The sequence below is a fragment of the Heteronotia binoei genome, chromosome 4 (genome assembly GCF_032191835.1).
Source record: "Heteronotia binoei isolate CCM8104 ecotype False Entrance Well chromosome 4, APGP_CSIRO_Hbin_v1, whole genome shotgun sequence".
NCBI classification, from domain to species: Eukaryota; Metazoa; Chordata; class Lepidosauria; order Squamata; family Gekkonidae; genus Heteronotia; species Heteronotia binoei.
Window position 1 is genome coordinate 5,908,417 of NC_083226.1, and position 19,777 is coordinate 5,928,193.

General features: G+C 45.1%; 1 protein-coding gene across 10 annotated transcripts in view; it reads right to left on the reverse strand.

The window, feature by feature from the left end:
* The window catches only part of KCNMA1 (potassium calcium-activated channel subfamily M alpha 1), an 866,219-nt gene that overhangs the window by 377,955 nt on the left and 468,487 nt on the right, over nt 1-19,777 (reverse strand). For all 10 annotated transcript variants that reach the window (XR_009555312.1, XM_060236723.1, XM_060236715.1 and 7 more), the window contains exons 4-5: nt 9,134-9,227; nt 6,852-6,963 (exon numbers count right to left, since the gene is read on the reverse strand). Coding sequence is in view for 9 of the 10 variants with exons in the window: in XM_060236723.1 (XP_060092706.1) it covers nt 6,852-6,963; nt 9,134-9,227 (206 nt within the window). In the remaining variant the exon portion in view is untranslated. The remainder of the gene's footprint in view (nt 1-6,851; nt 6,964-9,133; nt 9,228-19,777) is intronic.

The following is a 19,777-nucleotide window of genomic DNA, read 5'->3' on the forward strand; positions in this document are numbered from 1 at the left end:
CGGCGAAGACAGAGGTCCTTTGCTTGGGTCGCTGCGGCCCGGGAAGGGAAATCCCCCTGCCAGTTTTTGACGGCGCGCCATTGACAGCGTCGGGCAGGGTCAAGAGCCTGGGGGTGCTGTTGGAGCCTTCTCTGACGATGGAGGCTCAGATAGCAGCCACTGCCAAGTCCGCTTCTTTTCACCTTAGGCGGGCGAGACAGTTGGCCCCCTTCCTGGAGCGCGACGACCTAGCAACAGTGATTCATGCTACGGTCACCTCGAGGCTGGACTACTGTAATGCCCTCTACATGGGGCTACCCTTGTGCCGGACCCGGAAACTGCAGTTGGTGCAGAACGCTGCTGCCCGGCTGCTATTAGGGCTCCCAAGATGGGAGCACATTCGGCCGGGGCTCCGGGATCTGCACTGGCTGCCAGTAACATTCCGAGTCCAGTACAAGGTGTTGGTCATTACCTTTAAAGCCCTGTATGGCCTAGGACCTGCCTACCTTAGGGACCGTCTCTCCCCACACGTTCCCCAGAGAGTACTACGTTCCGGCTCACAAAATCTGCTGGTAGTCCCTGGGCCAAAGGAGGCCCGCCTAAAATCCACCAGGGATCGGGCCTTCTCAACAGCGGCACCTTACTGGTGGAACCAGCTGCCGGAGGAGGTGCGGGCCCTGCGGGACCTAGGGCAGTTCCGCAGGGCCTGCAAGACAGCCCTCTTCCGGCAGGCCTATAACACCTAACTGATACTTTGGATGGAACATCTTTGGATGGAACAAAATGCTCTTATAGACCGCTGGCTTTATTTTATCTTGTTTTATTAACTATGCTTTTATTGTATCTGTAAATGTTTTAAATGGAACTGTATGAATCATTGTGTTGTGAGCCGCCCTGAGACACTTCGGTGAGAAGGGCGGGATATAAGTCCATCAAATAAATAAATAAATAAATAAATACACGCGGAAGAGGCACCCGGGGGGGGAATACGAGGACACAACCACTCCGGCGCCTGATTTAGGCGAAACAACCCCTGAGCCGGAGGAAGCGGAAGAGCTCGCAGCTACACCGGTGCCAGCACCAGCAGAACAGACGGGACCACCCTCAGCCCGGAGACCACGGAGGACCCAGTCCCCTTGGCACCAGGACCTCCGCCAGGAACGCCTGGCACTGAAACCGCGTCACCGCCAGCTCCTGTGCTCAGGCGGTTGACGCGAAAGCATCGCAAGTCCACGGTGACTATGTTCACTAGGGCTTACGAACTAAGTGGGGAGGGATGTTATGTATGTGGACTCAAGGGAAGGTTTTGGATGTTCCCGCCGGGCTCATTGGAGCCAGGCGGACTGAGCTTGGGGACTTGGGAACAAAGGGCTGCAGGATCCAATTCCCTGCAGCCCTAGACCAATCACAAACCCCCACCGGTTTGAATGACCCAATGATGTGCTAGCGCGGGAATCCACAGATGTATATAAATTGGGCCACTAGGCCCCATCCTCAGACCTGTAATGTAGCCCTATCCTGTATCATGTCTATTAAAGTACTCGGAGACTCTGCCATGCATAGAACCCACTATATTATACGTAACAGTCAGAAAGGTCAGAAGAGAATAAGAGAATTCTTATGGAATCATTTGACATTAAATTGCTTTGGAAACCACAACTGCTGAAATAGAGATGTGGGGGTTGAATGCACAGCTTGTACCGGATTCCTTTACAGGCTACAATCAGATGTGCAGGGAACGCTCTCTCCTTGTTCATTTGCTGGTTCTGCCATCGCACTTTCTGCACAGATGCTCATCTAGAGGTGTTGCTCAATTCTATTTCCGTCCTCTCTCTGCACTACACCCTGTGAGAGACTTTTAAATCTCCCCTGAGTTCAAAAACATCTGTGATGAAGAGGGAGGTTGGAGGGAGAGATGAAGGCATGCAGATGGGGAGGGGGGCATAACGCTGCTGCTGCATGTACAAAACACAGCATGCACCTACCGATGAGAGGGGCTGCCCAAATCTAGGGCTTTAAGTAAAAGGGTGTTAAAAATATGCTGCCATGCAAAGGGCTTAGGAAGACAATATAAGACTTTCTGAAGAACTTCTTCTGGCTAGAAGTTCCACAATACTGATATGCCCCAACATCGATACCAATGACAAGAATTCTTCTCCTCTTTGGAGGCAACGCCTCTGAGATTAGGCAGGGGCTTCTTGGTCATGGCACCAAAACTCTGCAGCACTCTCCCCGGGGAGACTCAACTGTCCCCTTCCACTGCTGCCTTCCACCAGTGGGTGAAGACTTTTTTTTTTTTGCTTCCTTTGGCATTCCCTCTATGATCTTTTTTTGAAGATATTGGATTTATATCCCACCCTGTACTCTGACTCTCAGAGCGGTCACAATCTCCTTTACCTTCTCCCCGCCCTCCCCCCACATACAGTAGACACCCTGTGAGGTGGGTGGGGCTGAGAGAGCTCTCCCAGAAACTGTCCTTTCAAGGACAGAGTCTCAGAGTGGCCTACAATCTCCTTTCCCTTCCTTCCCCACAACACACACCCTGTGAGGTAGGTGAGGCTGAGAGAGCTCTCCCAGAAGCCGCCCTTTCAAGGACAGCTCTGCAAGAGCTATGGCTGACCCAAGGCCATTTCAGCAGCTGTAAGTGAAGGAGTGGGGAATCAAACTCGATTCTCCCTGATAAGAGTATACACACTTAACCACTACACCAAACTGGCTTTCAATGTTTAAAATTTACCAGATGTCCTCTTTTTTGTGTGACCATCCTCTTTTAGTTTCTTTAAAAAAAAACTATTAAGAGGTCCTCTTTTTGTGTTGGAAGGTTAGGAAAATTCCTAGTTCATAGCAATTATTACAGCTTAAATAGAAGGGGTATTTAAAATGAGATTTGTCAAAAGTGATCACTTGTTTGAAGCAGTCAGGTGGGAAATGTGTCCTCTTTTTCTGCTTTTCAAAATGGTAACCCTAAATGTTCCAATTTCTGTTTTTATGTTTTGCAGATATTTTAATTTTGCTTTTGTTTTAATGATGCATATTGGAGGACTGATTTTCATAATTTTAAAATATGGTTTTATCACGTACATGTTAAATTTCTAGCTGCCTTGGTGGCCCTTCTAAGAGTGGAAAGGTAGCATACAAATTTTGTAAATAAATAAAGAATATAAAAGAATAAATAAGATCAAGTTGTTATAGGTAATTTCCTTTGGTTTCACACTTTTTGAGTATTTGTGCTTCCCTATGGATATTACCTTTATGGCCATTACCTTTAAAGCCCTATATCGCCAGGGTCCCGCATACCTTAGTGACCGCCTTTCCCTGCATATGCCCCAGCGAGCACTTCAGTCTGGGTCTCAAAACCTGTTGACAGTCCCCAGCATCAGAGAAGGGAGGCTCAAAACAACGAGAGCCGGGGCCTTTTCAGTTGCTGCCCCTAGCTGGTGGAATGAGTTGCCGGAGGAGGTTAGGGCCCGGCAAGAGCTTTCACAGTTCCTCAGGGCCTGCAAAACAGCACTCTTCCGCCAGGCATTTACATGATGGTAACATCTGCAGCAACGGGACTGGCCCATAAGAACACCACCAATGGCCTATCTATGGCGACCCTGAGACCTCTGAGTACACCTAACCACCAGAATTTAATCGCTGCCTGAAACCATGATAACAGCACATGCAGACGTTTCAAAAATTGTTTTTATCTTCTATGTTTTTATTGCTGTTTATTTTATTTGGTCACACCAATATGTTTGTGTCTACCCTTGGTTTGTGAGCCGCCTCGAGCCTGCCTTCGGCGGGGAGGGCGGGATATAAATTAAATTAATAAATAAAAATGAATCAATTACCATTAATTATTATTAAATTTACAAGCCAACAAACGTAAAGGTGCCTCATGACATCAAGGCAGCAAAACCTGTAGGGAACAGGTCACATCTCAGTGGTGGAGCATCTGCTTGGCATGCAGAAGGTCCGAGGTTCGATTCCCGGCATCTCCAGGTAAAGGACTAGGCAGCAGGTGAAGGGAAGACCTGTATCAGAGACCCCAGAGAGCTGCTACCAGCCTGAGTAGACAAAATTGACCTTGATAGACCAAGAGTCTGATGCACAATAATAAGTACTGGTAGTGTTTCAAAGACGCAAACGGGCTTTTCTAGAAACCTCGTTTTCACCATACAGGCTTTATCAAAGCTTTTAAATTCAAGACTAAACTCTTTTCCTGAAACGTAACTGCTTTCTTCAAAACATTTCCAGAGGGCTACTAGTCTGCTTCTGTCTTTTCCATGCGACTCACTCTGGTTGCCAAAGCTCCAGGTGGTGGCTGGAGATCTCTTGGGCTAACAACAAGGGTTGCCAGATTCCCTCAGTGTGGATAGGGGGAGAATCTCTTAGCTTCTAGTGCTGCTCTCCCCCCCTCCACAAAATCACCCCGTCTTACCTGCAGGAACCCAAAAATCACCACGCCATGCCTACAGAAACTAGAAGTGATGTAGGGATGTCAGGGGGCAACACTCTAGTTTTGGGGCAAAACTCTGTGATTTGAAGTGAATACCACCATAGAGGTTTGCGCAAAATCCCGAGCATTGCTCCCAGTGTGCCTATGTCACTTCTGGTTTGGGTGGGTCCTTCACAATTCTCCTCCTCACTCCCAGAAAGTCCCTCCCCTTCCCTCACCAGTGCAACTTCATACCTGGAGATCATCTTGGGCTGATACTGAAGCTCAAGACAATGCATCCTCCTGGACTGAATCGAGACCTAGGCTTCCTGTCTCAGTACCATCCCTGCTTTCTCCATACTTACTACCTCTATGCATATCACACCTAAGCCGTCTCAGTTTCAAAAGAGGAAGTCATATATATTGATGGCTCGTATTTAGATATAATTCCTCTTTTTTATGGTCCTTTATGCAGTATTTCTCTTGACTATTTTATGCAGTGCAACTGAATGATATAATTTAATGCTCTTTTTAATGGATTTGTAAGTTTCAATTCTTTGTTTTTTTTAATAAAGATCCATTTATTTTTTAAAAAAAGAGGAAGTAATGCCTCTTGCTGACCACTAGATGGCAGGAGGAGACTGTTGTTTAAACCACATTACACCAACAGGGAAGAAATCTGTAATCTCTTGCAGTTTCTAACATCCTTGGCTATAGAACCAGCAAAGACTGATCCTCAGGCCACCAAAGTCAAAATTAAAACTACAAAGCTTGTAATTCCACTCATAGATCACTGTCACTATTTGAGTCCCTCTTTTCTTTTCTTTTTCTTTTACTTAAAACACTGCATGCAGCATGCAGGACTACTGTCTTTATTCTGACACACACACCCCAATATAGAAATTTAGCAGGTGAGGAAGAAAGAAAGCAAAGGGGGGAAAGGTTCTTGTGATAAAAACTGTAACGATGAATGTCAGGCTCTTCTGAGAGGCATCCCAGCAGGGTCAAACAAACAAGGGGGCCAGTTCTACCCCAAGTTAAGAGCAAGAATCCAGTAGGACCTGAAAGACTAACAAAAATTGTGGCAGTAGAGGAACTTTCATGAGTCACTGCTCGCTTCTTCAGATACAGCTAGAACGAGAGCCCATCTGTCCTATATATTAGAAAGTGGGAAGTATTGCTGTAGCCACATGGGCCCCAGCATTGGAATTTAAGTCAAATCACAATCTCCTTCCATCTAACCGTACATATCACCCCGGCTACATTTTTATTTATTATTGTTGTTATTTTTAAATAAATAAATAAATTTTAATTAATATTTTTTTCCCTTTCTTCTATTATAAGGTTCTTACCTCTCACCTATAAGTGCAAGATTTATTATTATTAAGTCAGAGATCAGTCTCCCTGGAGAAAAACAGCTGTTTTGGAGGGCACACTCTTACGGTGTTGTGCCCCACTGAAGCCCCTCCCAGGCCACACCCCAAAATCTCCTAGCCTAGAGCTCCCTACTGAACAGGAGAAGGAAAGGAAAGGTCCCCTGTGCAAGCACCAGTCGTTTCTGACTCTGGGGTGACGTTGCTTTCACGTTTTCACAGCAGACTTTTTAAAGGGGTGGTTTGCCATTGCCTTCTCCAGTCATCTCCACTTTCCCCCCAACGAGCTGGGGACTCATTTGACCGATGAGTCAGAAGGATGGAAGGCTGAGTCAACCTCAAGCCGGCTACCTGAAAACCCAGCTTCCGCCAGGGATCGAACTCAGGTCGTGAGCAGAGCTTAGGACTGCAGTACTGCAGCTGCTACTGAACAAGCAAGGTGGAAATCCAGCTATTGTGTATGTGGACTCTAGTAAATGCTATTTACCGTTGTTCCTGCCTAGCTCATTGGCGCCTAAGAACTCACCTTGGGGACTCAGGACCAATGGGCAGTACGATCCAAATCCCTGCTGCCTTAGCCAACCAGAAGCCCCCTGCTGGTTCAAATGACCCAATGGCGTCCTAGCACAGGAACCCAGGGCTGTATAGAGCTGGCCCCGTTGGCCCAGTTTAGCCAGCCTTAGAGATCAGCCGCTACTATACTGTACTGAATAAAGAGAGCTACGTTCACCGCAACCGCGTCTCATGCATTGAACCCATTATATTGTACCAACACATGGCAACAGTGGTCAATTCGTTGGGAGAGGTGGATCACAACCCTCATTACACTCCACTTCCACCACGGACAGGGCTTGCCGGCCTTGATCAACATTAACGTCCTCCATCTCACAAGTCCCACGAAGGGAATCAGGAAGTAGAAGAAAAACACGCAGCTGCTATCTGATTGTTGTAGAGCCACACATCTGCAGTGTCCATATCTTGTTCTCTGGTTGTCCCAGGCAAGTGGGGGGCTTCCTGGTGTCCTCTGACAGCAGGTAAGAACCAATAAATATAGAGACGATATGCCATTTACTTACCCAGCCAGCTCCTGTTTAAATACACCGAAACGAATACTGGAGGGACCGTGAAGAAATCTACCACTGAGTTTACTTCCAGCCAGAACCACAGCTTGTCGTTGGCTGCTATGAACTGGGGAAGGGAGAGAAGGGAGGGAAAGATACAGAAAGGACTATGAGGCTCGTGTTATGGACAGCATTCTTCTTTAGCAAATCTACAGATCCACCTCATGCCACAGACACAAATTTGTACTTCAGCATTTACAGAACAGGACAATAGTGAAGCACCTTCTCAAAGATGGACTACGAACAACATTTGTAGGACAAAGTAGGAGTCAAGCTTCACCTTTGAGACCAACGAAGTTTTATTCAGACTGTAAGTTTTCCTATGCATGCAGACTTCTTCAGACAAGGGAACGTGGTACAGTGAGCAGAGCTACATATAGTTGGTAGGCAGTAGTTTAGAATGCAAAGTGGTGCAAAGTTAGAATCCAATGGCACTCTGCATTCTTAACCGCTGCCCACCAGCTATATGTACTGTAGCTCCGCTCACTGTACCACATTCCATTCCCACATTCTGAATCAAACTTTGTTGGTCTTAAAGGTGCTACTGCCTGGCTTCTAACATCTGATGAGATCAGGCTTTACAATAATATCATTCCACTTCCTGTAGGGCACATTACCATGAACTATATGGTTTGGGACCTGCATACCTTAAAGGCTTAATGGACCTACCATCTAGTCATCTTTTGAGTCCCTGATTCGGGAGTTTGCGCCGTCCTGAGTTTAGCTGCATGGTGCCTCAGTTTAGCTGGGTGGCAACTTCTCAGTCAAGGGACCATAATCATGGAACTCCCTAAACAAGGATATTTGTCTGTCCCTTGATATCACTATCTTCCACCAGACAGCAGGTAAGAAAGACTTGTTGGTTTCATTTCGCATGCCCTCAATGACCTCTCCTTCCTGCTCTCTTTTTAATTGGGGTTTCTGTGTTTTTAAGAGATCAGGGAGGGCAGCCATGAAAGAACTAGCATGAGTCGCTTCAAGGATAAGTCACTGGTGGCCAAGACTGAGTTAATCCATGCCGTGTGATCCCTATTCCTATGTATAGGTATGGAAGTTCAACAAAGAAGAAAGCTGCAAAGAAAGTGAATTCATTTAAAATGTGGTGTTGGACAAGATTTTTACAGATCCCGTGAGCCACCAACAAGTTAAATAAGCGGGTTCTAGATCAGAGGCATTGAACTTATTTGTTATGAGGGCTGGATCTGACATTAATGAGACCTTGTTGGACCGGGCCATGTTGGGTCAGGCCATGTGTATACTTATTTAGCAGAGATATAAACTTTATAAAAGACATGGACAAACATAATTAAATATTTTTTAAAAAAACCCTTAAAACATTAGCATTTGTTGGTATTAACAGTCATTTTTTTGTATCTCATCCATGAGATCCAGGGAACTGGGCAAAGGAAGCTCTGGCTCTTTCCTTCCTTCCTTCCTTCCTTCCTTCCTTCCTTCCTTCCTTCCTTCCTTCCTTCCTTCCTTCCTTCCTTCCTTCCTTCCTTCCTTCCCCAGGAGACCAGGAGGGGGAAGGAAGAGAGGCTTGGCTCAGTAGCTCTACTGTGTGATTGAGACAGCCTGGAAAAACAAGCTCTGGCTTCCCCTCCTCCTCCCCAAGGGAGGAGCCTCGGCCAATGGAGAAGACAGAGGTTTTGCTCTGTAGCTCTTGTGCGATTTGAGCAAGCTGTTATGCAGAAGGAAGCAAGAGAGAGGGAGAAGGAAGCAGACGGCAGCCAGTTGCTCGGGGGGCTAATAGGAAAACTGGGAGGTGGCAAGAAAAGAGGAAGACCCAACACAGGATGGATGGACTCAATCCAGGAAGCCACGAGGGCCTTCAGCTTGCAAGACCCAGCCACGGATGTTAATGTTAGGACGTTTGGGAAGTCATTCATAGAATCGCCATGTCAAAAGCAACCCGATGGAACTTACTGCACACACTTTGTAGTTTGGCTTTACAGTGTTCCGCTTTTAATTGAACAGCATTTGAATCCAGTGGCACCGTAAGAACAGGAAAGTTTAATTCAGAAATAAACTTGGTCGGAAAGCCACCGCTGGACTCAGCCTTGCCTCTATTGCTTCAGGCCAACACAACTCCCCACCTGAACAGTCTTGCAAGATTCTTTGGGGCAAACCATGGCAGTTAAAGCAGGCACCTGTCTGAACTACAAACATGCACCCAGGTGATCAGCTGAGGCACAAGCTGATAAAAACGAAGGCTCCAGCAGTGAAGTGGTACTTACCCGCAAGCCAAAGTAGAGTAGGAAGAACACGTTGAAAGCCATGTCGATCTGTAACGTGAAATCTTTATAGAAATTCTGGCAAGATTCTATTGGGCTATTAGAGAGAAGAAAAGATGGAGGTAAATAGGAGGGAACCCATCTGTACAGGCTAATACAGCAGACACAAAACCCCACCCTCCGCAGCCCTTTTTCATTTTGATTAGACCCTGGACTAGAGTGGCAGATGTCACTAGCAGGTCTCTCCACCCTATCGAAACCAAGCAGGCATTGGCTGGAAGGGACTTGGACGGTCAGCCATTCTTTACCATTCATCTGTTCAGTTCACAGCTGAGACAGAAGCAAGGCATGCACTTTGAAGGAAGGCCAAGCAGGGGGCTCTCCCAGGGTTCCCTCCCCCACTGTTAACCCTTACAGAACTGTCTTCAAAAGTCCAGGGCCATTTTGCAGTGCGTTCCAATGAGGGATGCTAGATTTTTCTGAGCAGCTTCCAGCCCGATCTGCTGCTTGACAAAAGCCAGGTGGCAGTGCTCTCACTCAGAAAAGCTTCACTCGGCTAATTGCTTCAGTCCTAGGGCTTGAGAAACACCTGGAGATTTGGAGGTAGAGCCTAGAGGGATGGGGTGTGAGGAGAGCTGCAACCTTAGCAGGATAGAATGCCCTAGAGTCCACCCTCCAGAATGTCTGTTTTCTTCAGAGGAACTAATCTCAGTACTATGGAGGTCAGTTGTAATTCCAGGAGATCTCCAGGCCCCAGCTGGAGGCTGGCAACCAGCTCAAGTGACAGCCTAGCTAGGTTTTTCTCCCGACACTCAGCTGGCAACCTTAGGTCTCATGCAAGTAACTGGGTCTCAGGACACTACTCTTTACAGGTTTTGAACAGAAAATGGTTTGGGTTTTTTTAACAAATAATATTGTAGGAAGTCCTTTACAAAGTTACCAAATTTATTTTATTCCCTGTCTCACTTTTCTGGTTAAGAAGAAGTCCTTGCTTTTGAATGCCTGCATCAGCAACTGCGGCAGGGGTGGTTTGATAGGTTTTTCTTTGGCTTTGTATTCAGCAAGAGGTTTGTATTCGGCAAGAGGTTTGTATTCGGCAAGATGCTCAGCACATTTAATATTACAAAGAGCCCTAAAAGCGGCAGGATTAGAAGCAGTGCTGTAAGGGTTAATATCCACATGCAACTGTTGAATCTTTTTTCCTCTCCAGATTATCAGGCAGGCATTCCATTTTTTTTTTTTTTTTACGTTTTACTCACAGAGTAAGGCAACCCCGTAGCATTGGCTATACAAACTGGTACCATGGCAGAGGTTCAAGATATCGATCCCATAGTCCACAGAAGGGACTCTGTGATTTGAGATACGGAAAGGACAGACCACCCCCCCCCCCTTCTGCCCAAAACCAGTACATCCTCTAAGCTGTGGAGTCTTGTGAACAAAAATTCTACTTCGTGAGGTACTGGCATTAAAATTATGAGCTACTGCAGAAATTAATTTGCTCCGGGGCCGTTTTTCCTGAGCTGAGACAAAAATGTGTGAGCCAGAGGCTAACAAACTGTGAGCTAGCTCACACTAACTCAGCTTAGAAAAAACACTGCCACCCACACCCAAGTTATGAAGCATAAACTGACATTCAGATCAAATTCTCAAATCCATCAGCAGCAAGGAAGATACTTTTTTCAGCTTCAAAATTACTTCAAGTGTGCGTTGGGGGGGGGGGGGGACACGCTTGAAGAAACAGAAACTAGCAAACAAAAACCCTCGACTTTACTGATACACCAGGTCTCATACCAGTTAGTATGGCTGTAGAGGTCAGGCAAAAGGGCTGAACAAGCAAGATTTCTGCATGTTAAAAGCACCAGTAATCTAATTAAAGGCAGCAAAGGACGCATGCAGCTGGGTTCCTACGGACATGTAAATATCAGCGCTGCAGCAGGATCACAGCACACCCCGTTTGAGTCCTTAGGTGCTTCCGCATGGTGTGAAAACATTCCCTTGAAGAATGGCAGACTCCTAACCATGCAATCCTGTGCACGATTAATCCCATAGCTGAGCTCACTGAATGAATGGGTTTAGGCTGGTGTAACTTTGCAAAGGACTGCACCCTCAGCCCTACACAAAGCCACGTGTGAGGTGCTTTTGAAAGACCCAAATGCGATTGTGTGTCAGATTGCTGAACACCATAGCTATACAAGAGGGCTTAACCTCAGAAGTGTGGCACAGTTAAGCTACTAGGATTTCACACTGGACTGACTGGAAAAAAACAAAATCTGGTTTCTACCCTCACTGAAAACCAAGCCAAGCAGATAGCCAGAAACAGACGCATAATAAATCCAACCAAAATAAAACCAAGTGAAAGGTTCCGTTGTGCAAGGGCATAGCATGTGCATGGGCACCCAATAAGTTTCTAGGGCAGAGCAGTAATTCGAACGTGGGGCTCCCAGATCCTAGACCGACCACGAGGGTGATGAGTTTTTCTGAAATTCCTTTGCTTTGTTTGATTTATCCTCTTTGTGTTTGTCTTGACAGATGTTTTACTGTTTTATTTATCATTGAAAAGTTGAGTGAAAATATCTTCACAAATACGTTACATATTTGTTATAATTCACCTTCACCAAACACAGCACAGTAAATTCCACTGAGTTCAATGGTACTTATACGCTAGTAAATGTTGCTTAGAATTGCGGCCGATCACTCTCTAGGAGTCCCCAACTTTTTGAGCCTGTGGACACCACTGGGATTTGCAACAGCACGGTAGGCACCAATGTTCCCTCTAAGCTGTAAAGTCTTGTGAGCAAAAATTCTACTTGTTCTGGGGCCATTTTTCCTGAGCTAAAAAGATGTGTGAGTCGGAGGCTAAAAAACCGTGAGCTAGCTCACACTAACTCAGCTTAGAGGAAACACTTTCTGAAAATACTTTGATGGTGCCAGAAAAACCATCAGCGGCTGCCTGGTTGGAGACTCCAGTTCTAATTAGAGTTGCCAAGCCCCTCTACTGCTGCGATGGGGGACTGTTCTCTCACAAGCACAAAGCATTCACGGTACGATGATGTCACCCAGAAGTGACATCATCATGCCAGGGATGTCACACCAGGGACGCTCCAGGATTCACAATAAAACTCCATGGTACCAAGTGTGTTCAGGAAGTGGGTGGGGCAGGGTAGGCCTTTTGCCCAGCAAGGCTTCTCATTGGCTGTACAGATTTTCCTGAAGTTTAGCTGTGGCAACCATTTTGTGTCTGGCTCCGCCTCCTGCAGTAGCCATGTTGTGGCAGACATTTTGGAGCTGCACTCACCATGCCATGTCAAAATTTCAAAAGTGCCCTTGTGCTCAAAAAGTACGGGGACCTCTGATCTAACAAATGAACGTCTGCTTGCAGGATCTGCTCCATGACACCTACCTCCTTCCCACTAGCTTCATTTGACACATTTGAAAGAAGTCCTTCATGAATTTATAAACATTAAGGACTGGAACTCACTCACACTGTCCCAACAAGTAGTCTCATGTCATCTAATCCTACTCTATAGACCAGGGGGAGCCAAACTGCAGCTTGGGAGCCACATGTGGCTCTTTCACACATATTATGTGGCTCTTGAAGCCCCCACTGCCCTGTTGGCTGGCTTAGAGAAGGCATTTCTCTCTTTAAATCACTTCCTCCAAGCCAACCAGCAAACAGCTTGAAGAATGCATTTAAACTAAAAGTTGCTTTCTTTCCATCTCCTTCTCTCCTCACTCCCCCCATCTATTTTCCTTCCTTCCTTCTTTCCTTTCCTGTCTTCTCTCAAGCATCTGATGTTCACGTCTTGTGGCTCTCAAATGTCTGACATTTATTCTATGTGGTTCTTGTGCTAAGCAAGTTTGGCCACCCCTGCTATAGACGCTGTGTCTCTATTTTCTTCCTCCTGTCTCCCTGGAAGATAATTAGAACTCCACCATCACACTTCTAACAAACTTGACAGCATTCCAGTTAATAACAGGTATGAATAATGCTGACCATGCATGTTGTAATAAATACTTAATTTAATTGAAAATTGTATGGACAGCAGAAGTAGTACATAAGAACATAAGAGAAGCCATGTTAGATCAGGCCAATGGCCCATCCAGTCCAACATTCTGTGTCACACAGCGGCCAAATATATATATATATACACACACACACACACACGCTGTGGCTAATAGCCACTGATGGACCTCTGTTCCATATTTTTATCTAAACCCCTCTTGAAGGTGGCCATGCTTGTGGCCGCCACCACCTCCTGTGGCAGTGAATTCCACATGTTAATCACCCTTTGGGTGAAGAAGTACTTCCTTTTATCCGTTTTAACCTGTCTGCTCAGCAATTTCATCGAATGCCCACAAGTTCTTGTATTGTGAGAAAGGGAGAAAAGTACTTCTTTCTCTACTTTCTCCATCCCATGCATTATCTTGTAAACCTCTATCATGTCACCCCTCAGTCGACGTTTCTCCAAGCTAAAGAGCCCTAAGCGTTTCAACCTTTCTTCATAGGGAAGGTGTTCCAGACCTTTAATCATTCTAGTTGCCCTTTTCTGATGCTATAATATCCTTTTTGAGGTGCGGCGACCAGAACTGCACACAGTACTCCAAATGAGACCGCACCATCGATTTATACAGGGGCATTATGATACTGGCTGATTTGTTTTCAATTCCCTTCCTAATAATTCCCAGCATGGCGTTGGCCTTTTTTATTGCAAACGCACACTGTCTTGACATTTTCAGTGAATTATCTACCACGACCCCAAGATCTCTCTCATGGTCAGTCTCTGCCAGTTCACACCCCATCAACTTGTATTTGTAGCTGGGATTCTTGGCCCCAATGTGCATTACTTTGCACTTGGCCACATTGAACCGCATCTGCCACGTTGACGCCCACTCACCCAGCCTCAACAGATCCCTTTGGAGTTCCTCACAATCCTCTCTGGTTCTCACCACCCTGAACAATTTAGTGTCATCCGCAAATTTGGCCACTTTAGTGTCATCTGCAAATTTAGTGACTGATAAACGGTAAATGTAAAACAAAGAGATGTTCCTAAAATCAATCCATCCGTTGGGAGTTAGTACATAACCTAGGGGGAGGATTAGAGATGTAAAATTTCTGGAAATTTTGAAGCTCGGAAAAAACCAGAAATTTTGGAAAAATTGAAAAAAAAAATGCTACATTAACACTTTTTGCTTTTCCAGATTGAAAGTCATTCTGTTACTTTAGGAACATAAAATATAACTATGGACTATTTTATTTGGCATGAAATTATCACAACCAGCATATTAAAAATATAGTGCATCCAAACAATTATTACAAACAGAATTTACTTTTTAAAATATTTATTTGTAATTGTAATAAATGGAGCAACAATCTTCTGAACTGTTTACTAGTTTATGTGGAACAGACAAAAAAACCTCCACAAAACAATTTTTAAAAATCCAGAAGTAACAATCATTCATATTTCCTCTCCACAGTATTAAGTAAAAATTAAAAACTCATTCTCATAAAAAGAATTGAAGAGGGGGGGAGTGTCTAGAAGGGAGTGGAGGACTAAGTTTCAATGAATGGGCATGACCTGGGACTTGCTTGTCCTCAGTGCACAGAAATTAGAACAATCTGATACCATGCATATTTTTGGAAAATATTTGAACACCTTGTCTTAAAATAGTTTATTCATCATGTTAAAATGAACCGTTCCATAATCAATTTCTTTTTTTTCTTTCTTTCTTTTTTCAATTTTTCCAATTTTTTGGAAAAAAAACAAAACAAAAAAGGTTTCAGGAAAAAAAATGGAAAAAATATTTTCCCTGAACTTTTTCAGTTTTTTTCCAGGCCTTCACATCTCCAGGAAGGAGTAATTAAAAATGTTTATGCACCCTCAGTTATCTGAAACCTCACAATATCATCCCAGCTATGACACATCACTGTTGTTTTGTTGGACAGAGCTCTCGTGTAAGTGGATATTTTGATGCCTGAGAAGAAAAATCTGTAACATTTAATTAGCTTGAGCTTATTTCAGACATAATGTGAAGCCGCAAATAAACCGAATGAAGTGTTGTTCCAGTGATCAGTCAAATGCAGGTCAGGGTCATCAAGAGAAGGGGACTGGGTGTACACAATTCAAGGCCAGTGAAACTGGAATCACGCTCCATCCAGCAAGCATTTCTTTCAATTTATTTTACTGCTAGTGCAGTTCTGCACTGCAGCCACTAGGGGCACAGGGAAGTCTGAGCAGAGTAAACTGCATATAGTTTGCCACACTGTTTAAAGCAGCAATAGTTTTTAAAGCTCTCCATCACTGCAAACCGCAATGAGAAGAAGAAGACTGCAGATTTATACCCCACCCTTCCCTCTGAATCAGAGACTCAGAGCAGTTTACAATCTCCTATATCTTCTCCACTCCACAACAGACACCCTGTGAGGTGGGTGGGGCTGGAGAGGGCTCTCACAGCAGCTGCCCTTTCAAGGACAGAGTCTCAGAGCAGCCTACAATCTCCTTTCCCTTCCTCCCCCACAACACACACCGTGAGGTGGGTGGGGCTGGAGAGGGCTCTCACAGCAGCTGCCCTTTCAAGGACAACCTCTGCCAGAGCTATGGCTGACCCAAGGCCATTCCAGCAGGTGCAAGTGGAGGAGTGGGGAATCAAACCCAGTTCTCCCAGATAAGAGTCCGTCCGCACACTTAATCACTACACCAAACTGAGGCTAAGGCAATAACCTGGTCCTCCCACCGCCCCCCAAAATCTTCTATTTCTTGTGCTTGCTACCCCAATCCCACCCCCCCATCTCATCATCCCTACCCAGGTGGGAATTTATAATATACTTAGCAGTAATAAAGAAAACCTCTATTCATATTTTGTCAAGTTAGCATTACCCAAGGATCTACGAAAGCAGGGAAAGGGTGACTCGCTCCCCACCCCCACCCTTCTCGTGCCCTGTGATCTGTATTAATCTTTTTTAATGGTTATAAGTGTGGAATGGTGAATGCCTTAGTTCTAGTTTATATCAAAGCAAACCATACTCTAAGCCACGAGTGTTGAACTCATTTGTTATGAGGGCCGGATCTGTTTATTTAAGATCAAGTAGCGGAGATATAAATTTTATAAAGAACACAGACAAACACAAATATATGTTTTAAAAACTCAAAGCATGCTTAAAACGTTAGCATTCATTAGTCTTAAAGCTGCTTTCTTTGTATTTCTCCCACGGGATCCAGGGAACTGGGCAAAGGAAGCTCTGGCTCTTTCCTTCCTTCCCCAGGGGACCAGGAAGGGGAGGAGCCTCAGCCAATAGAAGGAAGAGAGGCTTGGCTCAGTCGCTCTGCTGTGCAATTGAGAGAGCCTGGCAAAGCAAGCTATTCCTCCCACCTTCCTCCCCAAAGCAGGAGCCTCAGCCAATGGAAGAAACAGAGGTTTTGCTCTGCAGCTCCTGAGCAATTGAGCAAGCCTTGCAAAGCAAGCTATTATACAGAAGGAAGCAAGAGAGAGGGAGAAGGAAGCAGATGACAGTCAGTTGCTTGGGGCCCTGATAGGAGCCCTCCGGGGGCCTGATTCAGCCCCCAAACTGCATAACTGACACCCCTGCTCTAACCTAAACGCGTGACTATCATTTGTGTTTATGGTTTTCAAATACATCTTGCTTTAGTCAAAGTAAATACAAATTCTCAGATTATAAATTAGAGCAACCTTTGTTCCCAAATAACAAGTGATTTAATTGTATAGTAAATATTTTTGAAGCAATGAGTTGCTGTTATGTTAGTAGGACAACTGACACTTGCCCTTTAGTAAATGCAGCTTAGCTCCAGCTACGGCCCACTTCATCAGATATAAGAAGTATATCCTGTATTGGTAGAAGTGTGTGTGTAAATTAAAATTATAAAATTAGGCACACGGCCATAGAGAGTCTTATATTGATATATAAACCTGTATTATAGTCATATATCAATATAAGACTGTATTGTAGTCTTATATTGATATATAAACCTGAGGCTTACAAACTAATGAATGATGAGAAGAAAAATGAAGAGTGATAATTTTTCTGCCTCACCGCCACAGTCCATCTGCAGGACAGCCGAAAGGAAGTATTATATCCAAAAGCTGCATACTTGAATAAATTGCTGGTTTTTCCCTCCCCTTTGCTCATCATTATTATTTTAAAAGTTTATTATTATTATTAAGATTGCTGGCTCTAGTTTGGGAAATACCTCAAGATTTTTGTGGGTGGAACCTGAGGAAGATGGGGTTTGGGGAGCGGAGGGGCTTCAACAAAGTTTAATGCCACACAGCACACCTCCAAAGAAGCCCTTTTCTCCATGGAAACAGATCTCTGTTGCAATCCCCAGCCACCTCCTGGAGATTGGCAACCTTATCATCCATTCATCACAGCTCCCAGGCGAGTCTACAAGCCAACATTACTCTTCTAGAGACATAAAATAGTTTAAGAATTAGCACTGTGGCCAGATACACTTTGCTTTGTCTTGTCCCGCAAGACATCGACTTTTTAAAAAACCCTTGTTTATTTAAATAAGGCTTTTTGATTGAGCAAATGAGGGAGAGAAAGCAGAGCTTTCCTGCAGCATGCATATTGATCAGTTGTGAACACACACACGGCTTAAGCAATTTGGTTCTGAAGGCCTTTGCATTACGACCACAACATCAAAAGGCTCATTAATTTTGAGACAAACAAAATGGATTTCTTCTCTTTCCCCCCGCCCCCCAAATCACTTTCCTACTTGACCACCAAAATGTGTTCAATGTAAAACGTTTTCCATTCCAATTGATGAAGTGTTTAGCTGGCAACAACAAAAACACCACGGTAGAATTTGTTCCTTGAATTTGGTAAACTGTGATCAGGCGGGCATTTTGGCCGGATAGGGTTGCTTTTCCCGAAGGGATTAAACGGGCTCAGCCAGTCCCCCATCGCACTCACCCAGTTGTAAGATGAGTTGGATACAGAGTAAATAAATGGTCATTGAATTCTGGTGCTAACGGATCCCCACACATTCACCCCATGCTTCTGGCTGTCTGAACTCCTGCGGTGCACACTCAAACCAGTTTGGCAGTGTATGTCCTGCATCCATGGTGCCAAAGATTGTGTACCTTCTCTGTGCTTGTTTGTGTGTGTGTGTGCATGTGTGGGAGGGAGGGAGGGAAGGAAGGAGATTGTAAACTGCTCTCAGATCGAGTGAAGAACGGGATATAAATCCAATCTCTTCTTTATATTAAAACAATTTTTAAACTTAATCATAACAAATATAGTTAAGTAGATGGCACAAAAGAATACAAACTATTCTCATCCGCCAAAAGCTTCATTCATAGATCTGATGGAACAGCTGTTTTGCAGCCCTGAAGAACTATAGCAGGTCCCTGCAAGAGGTCCAGCAGGGCCCAAATCTCAGCCGGGAGAGAACGCTCTGGTCCCGGTCGTAGCTAGTCAAACGCTTCCTGTTTCCAACCTATATATTGTTTTTATTATATATTATGTACATTGCTCAGAGCCTGGCTTGCCAAGATTGGGTGAATCATCACCATCCTCATCAGGGGTGGAATTCTAGCAGGAGCTGCTTTGCATATTAGGCCACACACCCCTGATGTAGCCAATCCTCCAAAGGCTTACAAGAAAGAGCCATCCTCATCATCAGTATGGGAATCATCTGTAGATCTTTGTCCAGTGAGCGTAATGCTCTTGGCAGGGTTATACCAGGAGAGGCATTCTGGTATTCTGGAGAGGAAAGGTATTCTGGTCTCAGACCATGTAGGGCTTCAAAGGGTAAAACCAACACCTTGATCCTGAAATATAATTCAACCTGGAGCCAGTGCAGTGAGCAGAGCGCCAGTCGAATATGGGCTCTAGCTGGAGTTTCAGTAAGAACTTGCACCACTGCCTGCTGGACCAGTTGGAACTTCTGGGTCAGTCTGAAGGTGCATAGAGTGAGTCACAGCAGTCTAATCTGGTGGCGACTGCTGTATGGATCACTGTGGCTAAGTGAGAGCAAGACAGCAAGGGAGCCTGGGCTGGAGCAGATGTAAAAATGCCAGTCTGGCAACATTTGTTATTTTGGCTTCCATAGTAAGGGAGGAATCCAAAATCACAACCAAACTCTTGACCGCTGGTGCTGGTGTTAAAGGCACACCATCAAGAGTTGTCACCCTAGCCCCGTGTTTCCCCAGCTCAGCCACAGAACCTCCATCTTTTAATTAATTTCATCTGGATCCCTCCCTCCCTCCCTCCAAGCATAGCCTTGACATTTTTCTGGCATCCAAAAATTCTGCCAGATCTTCAGGGGCAGTGCCCAACTGGCCATCAACAGATATAGCTAGGTGACATCCATATACGGATGACAGTCCAGCCCCAATCTCCATGCCAACTGGGCGAGGGGGCAAATATTAAATACCATTGGGGAGAGAATACCTCTTTGGGTGATGCCACACACCAGAGGGTGTTGTGATGAAACTCTCTCCCCTAGTGCCACCCTCTGTCCCCCATCTTGGAGAAATGAGACAAACCATTTGAAGGTTGTCCCTTGAATCCCCATGTCCAATAAGGCATTTGTCTGATTGCCCCTTCCCAGGCCCAGCCCTAGACTGTCTGGACCCTAGCTAGGCAAGACTAACTTCTGGTCCTCCCCCCTACCACTAATAACATAA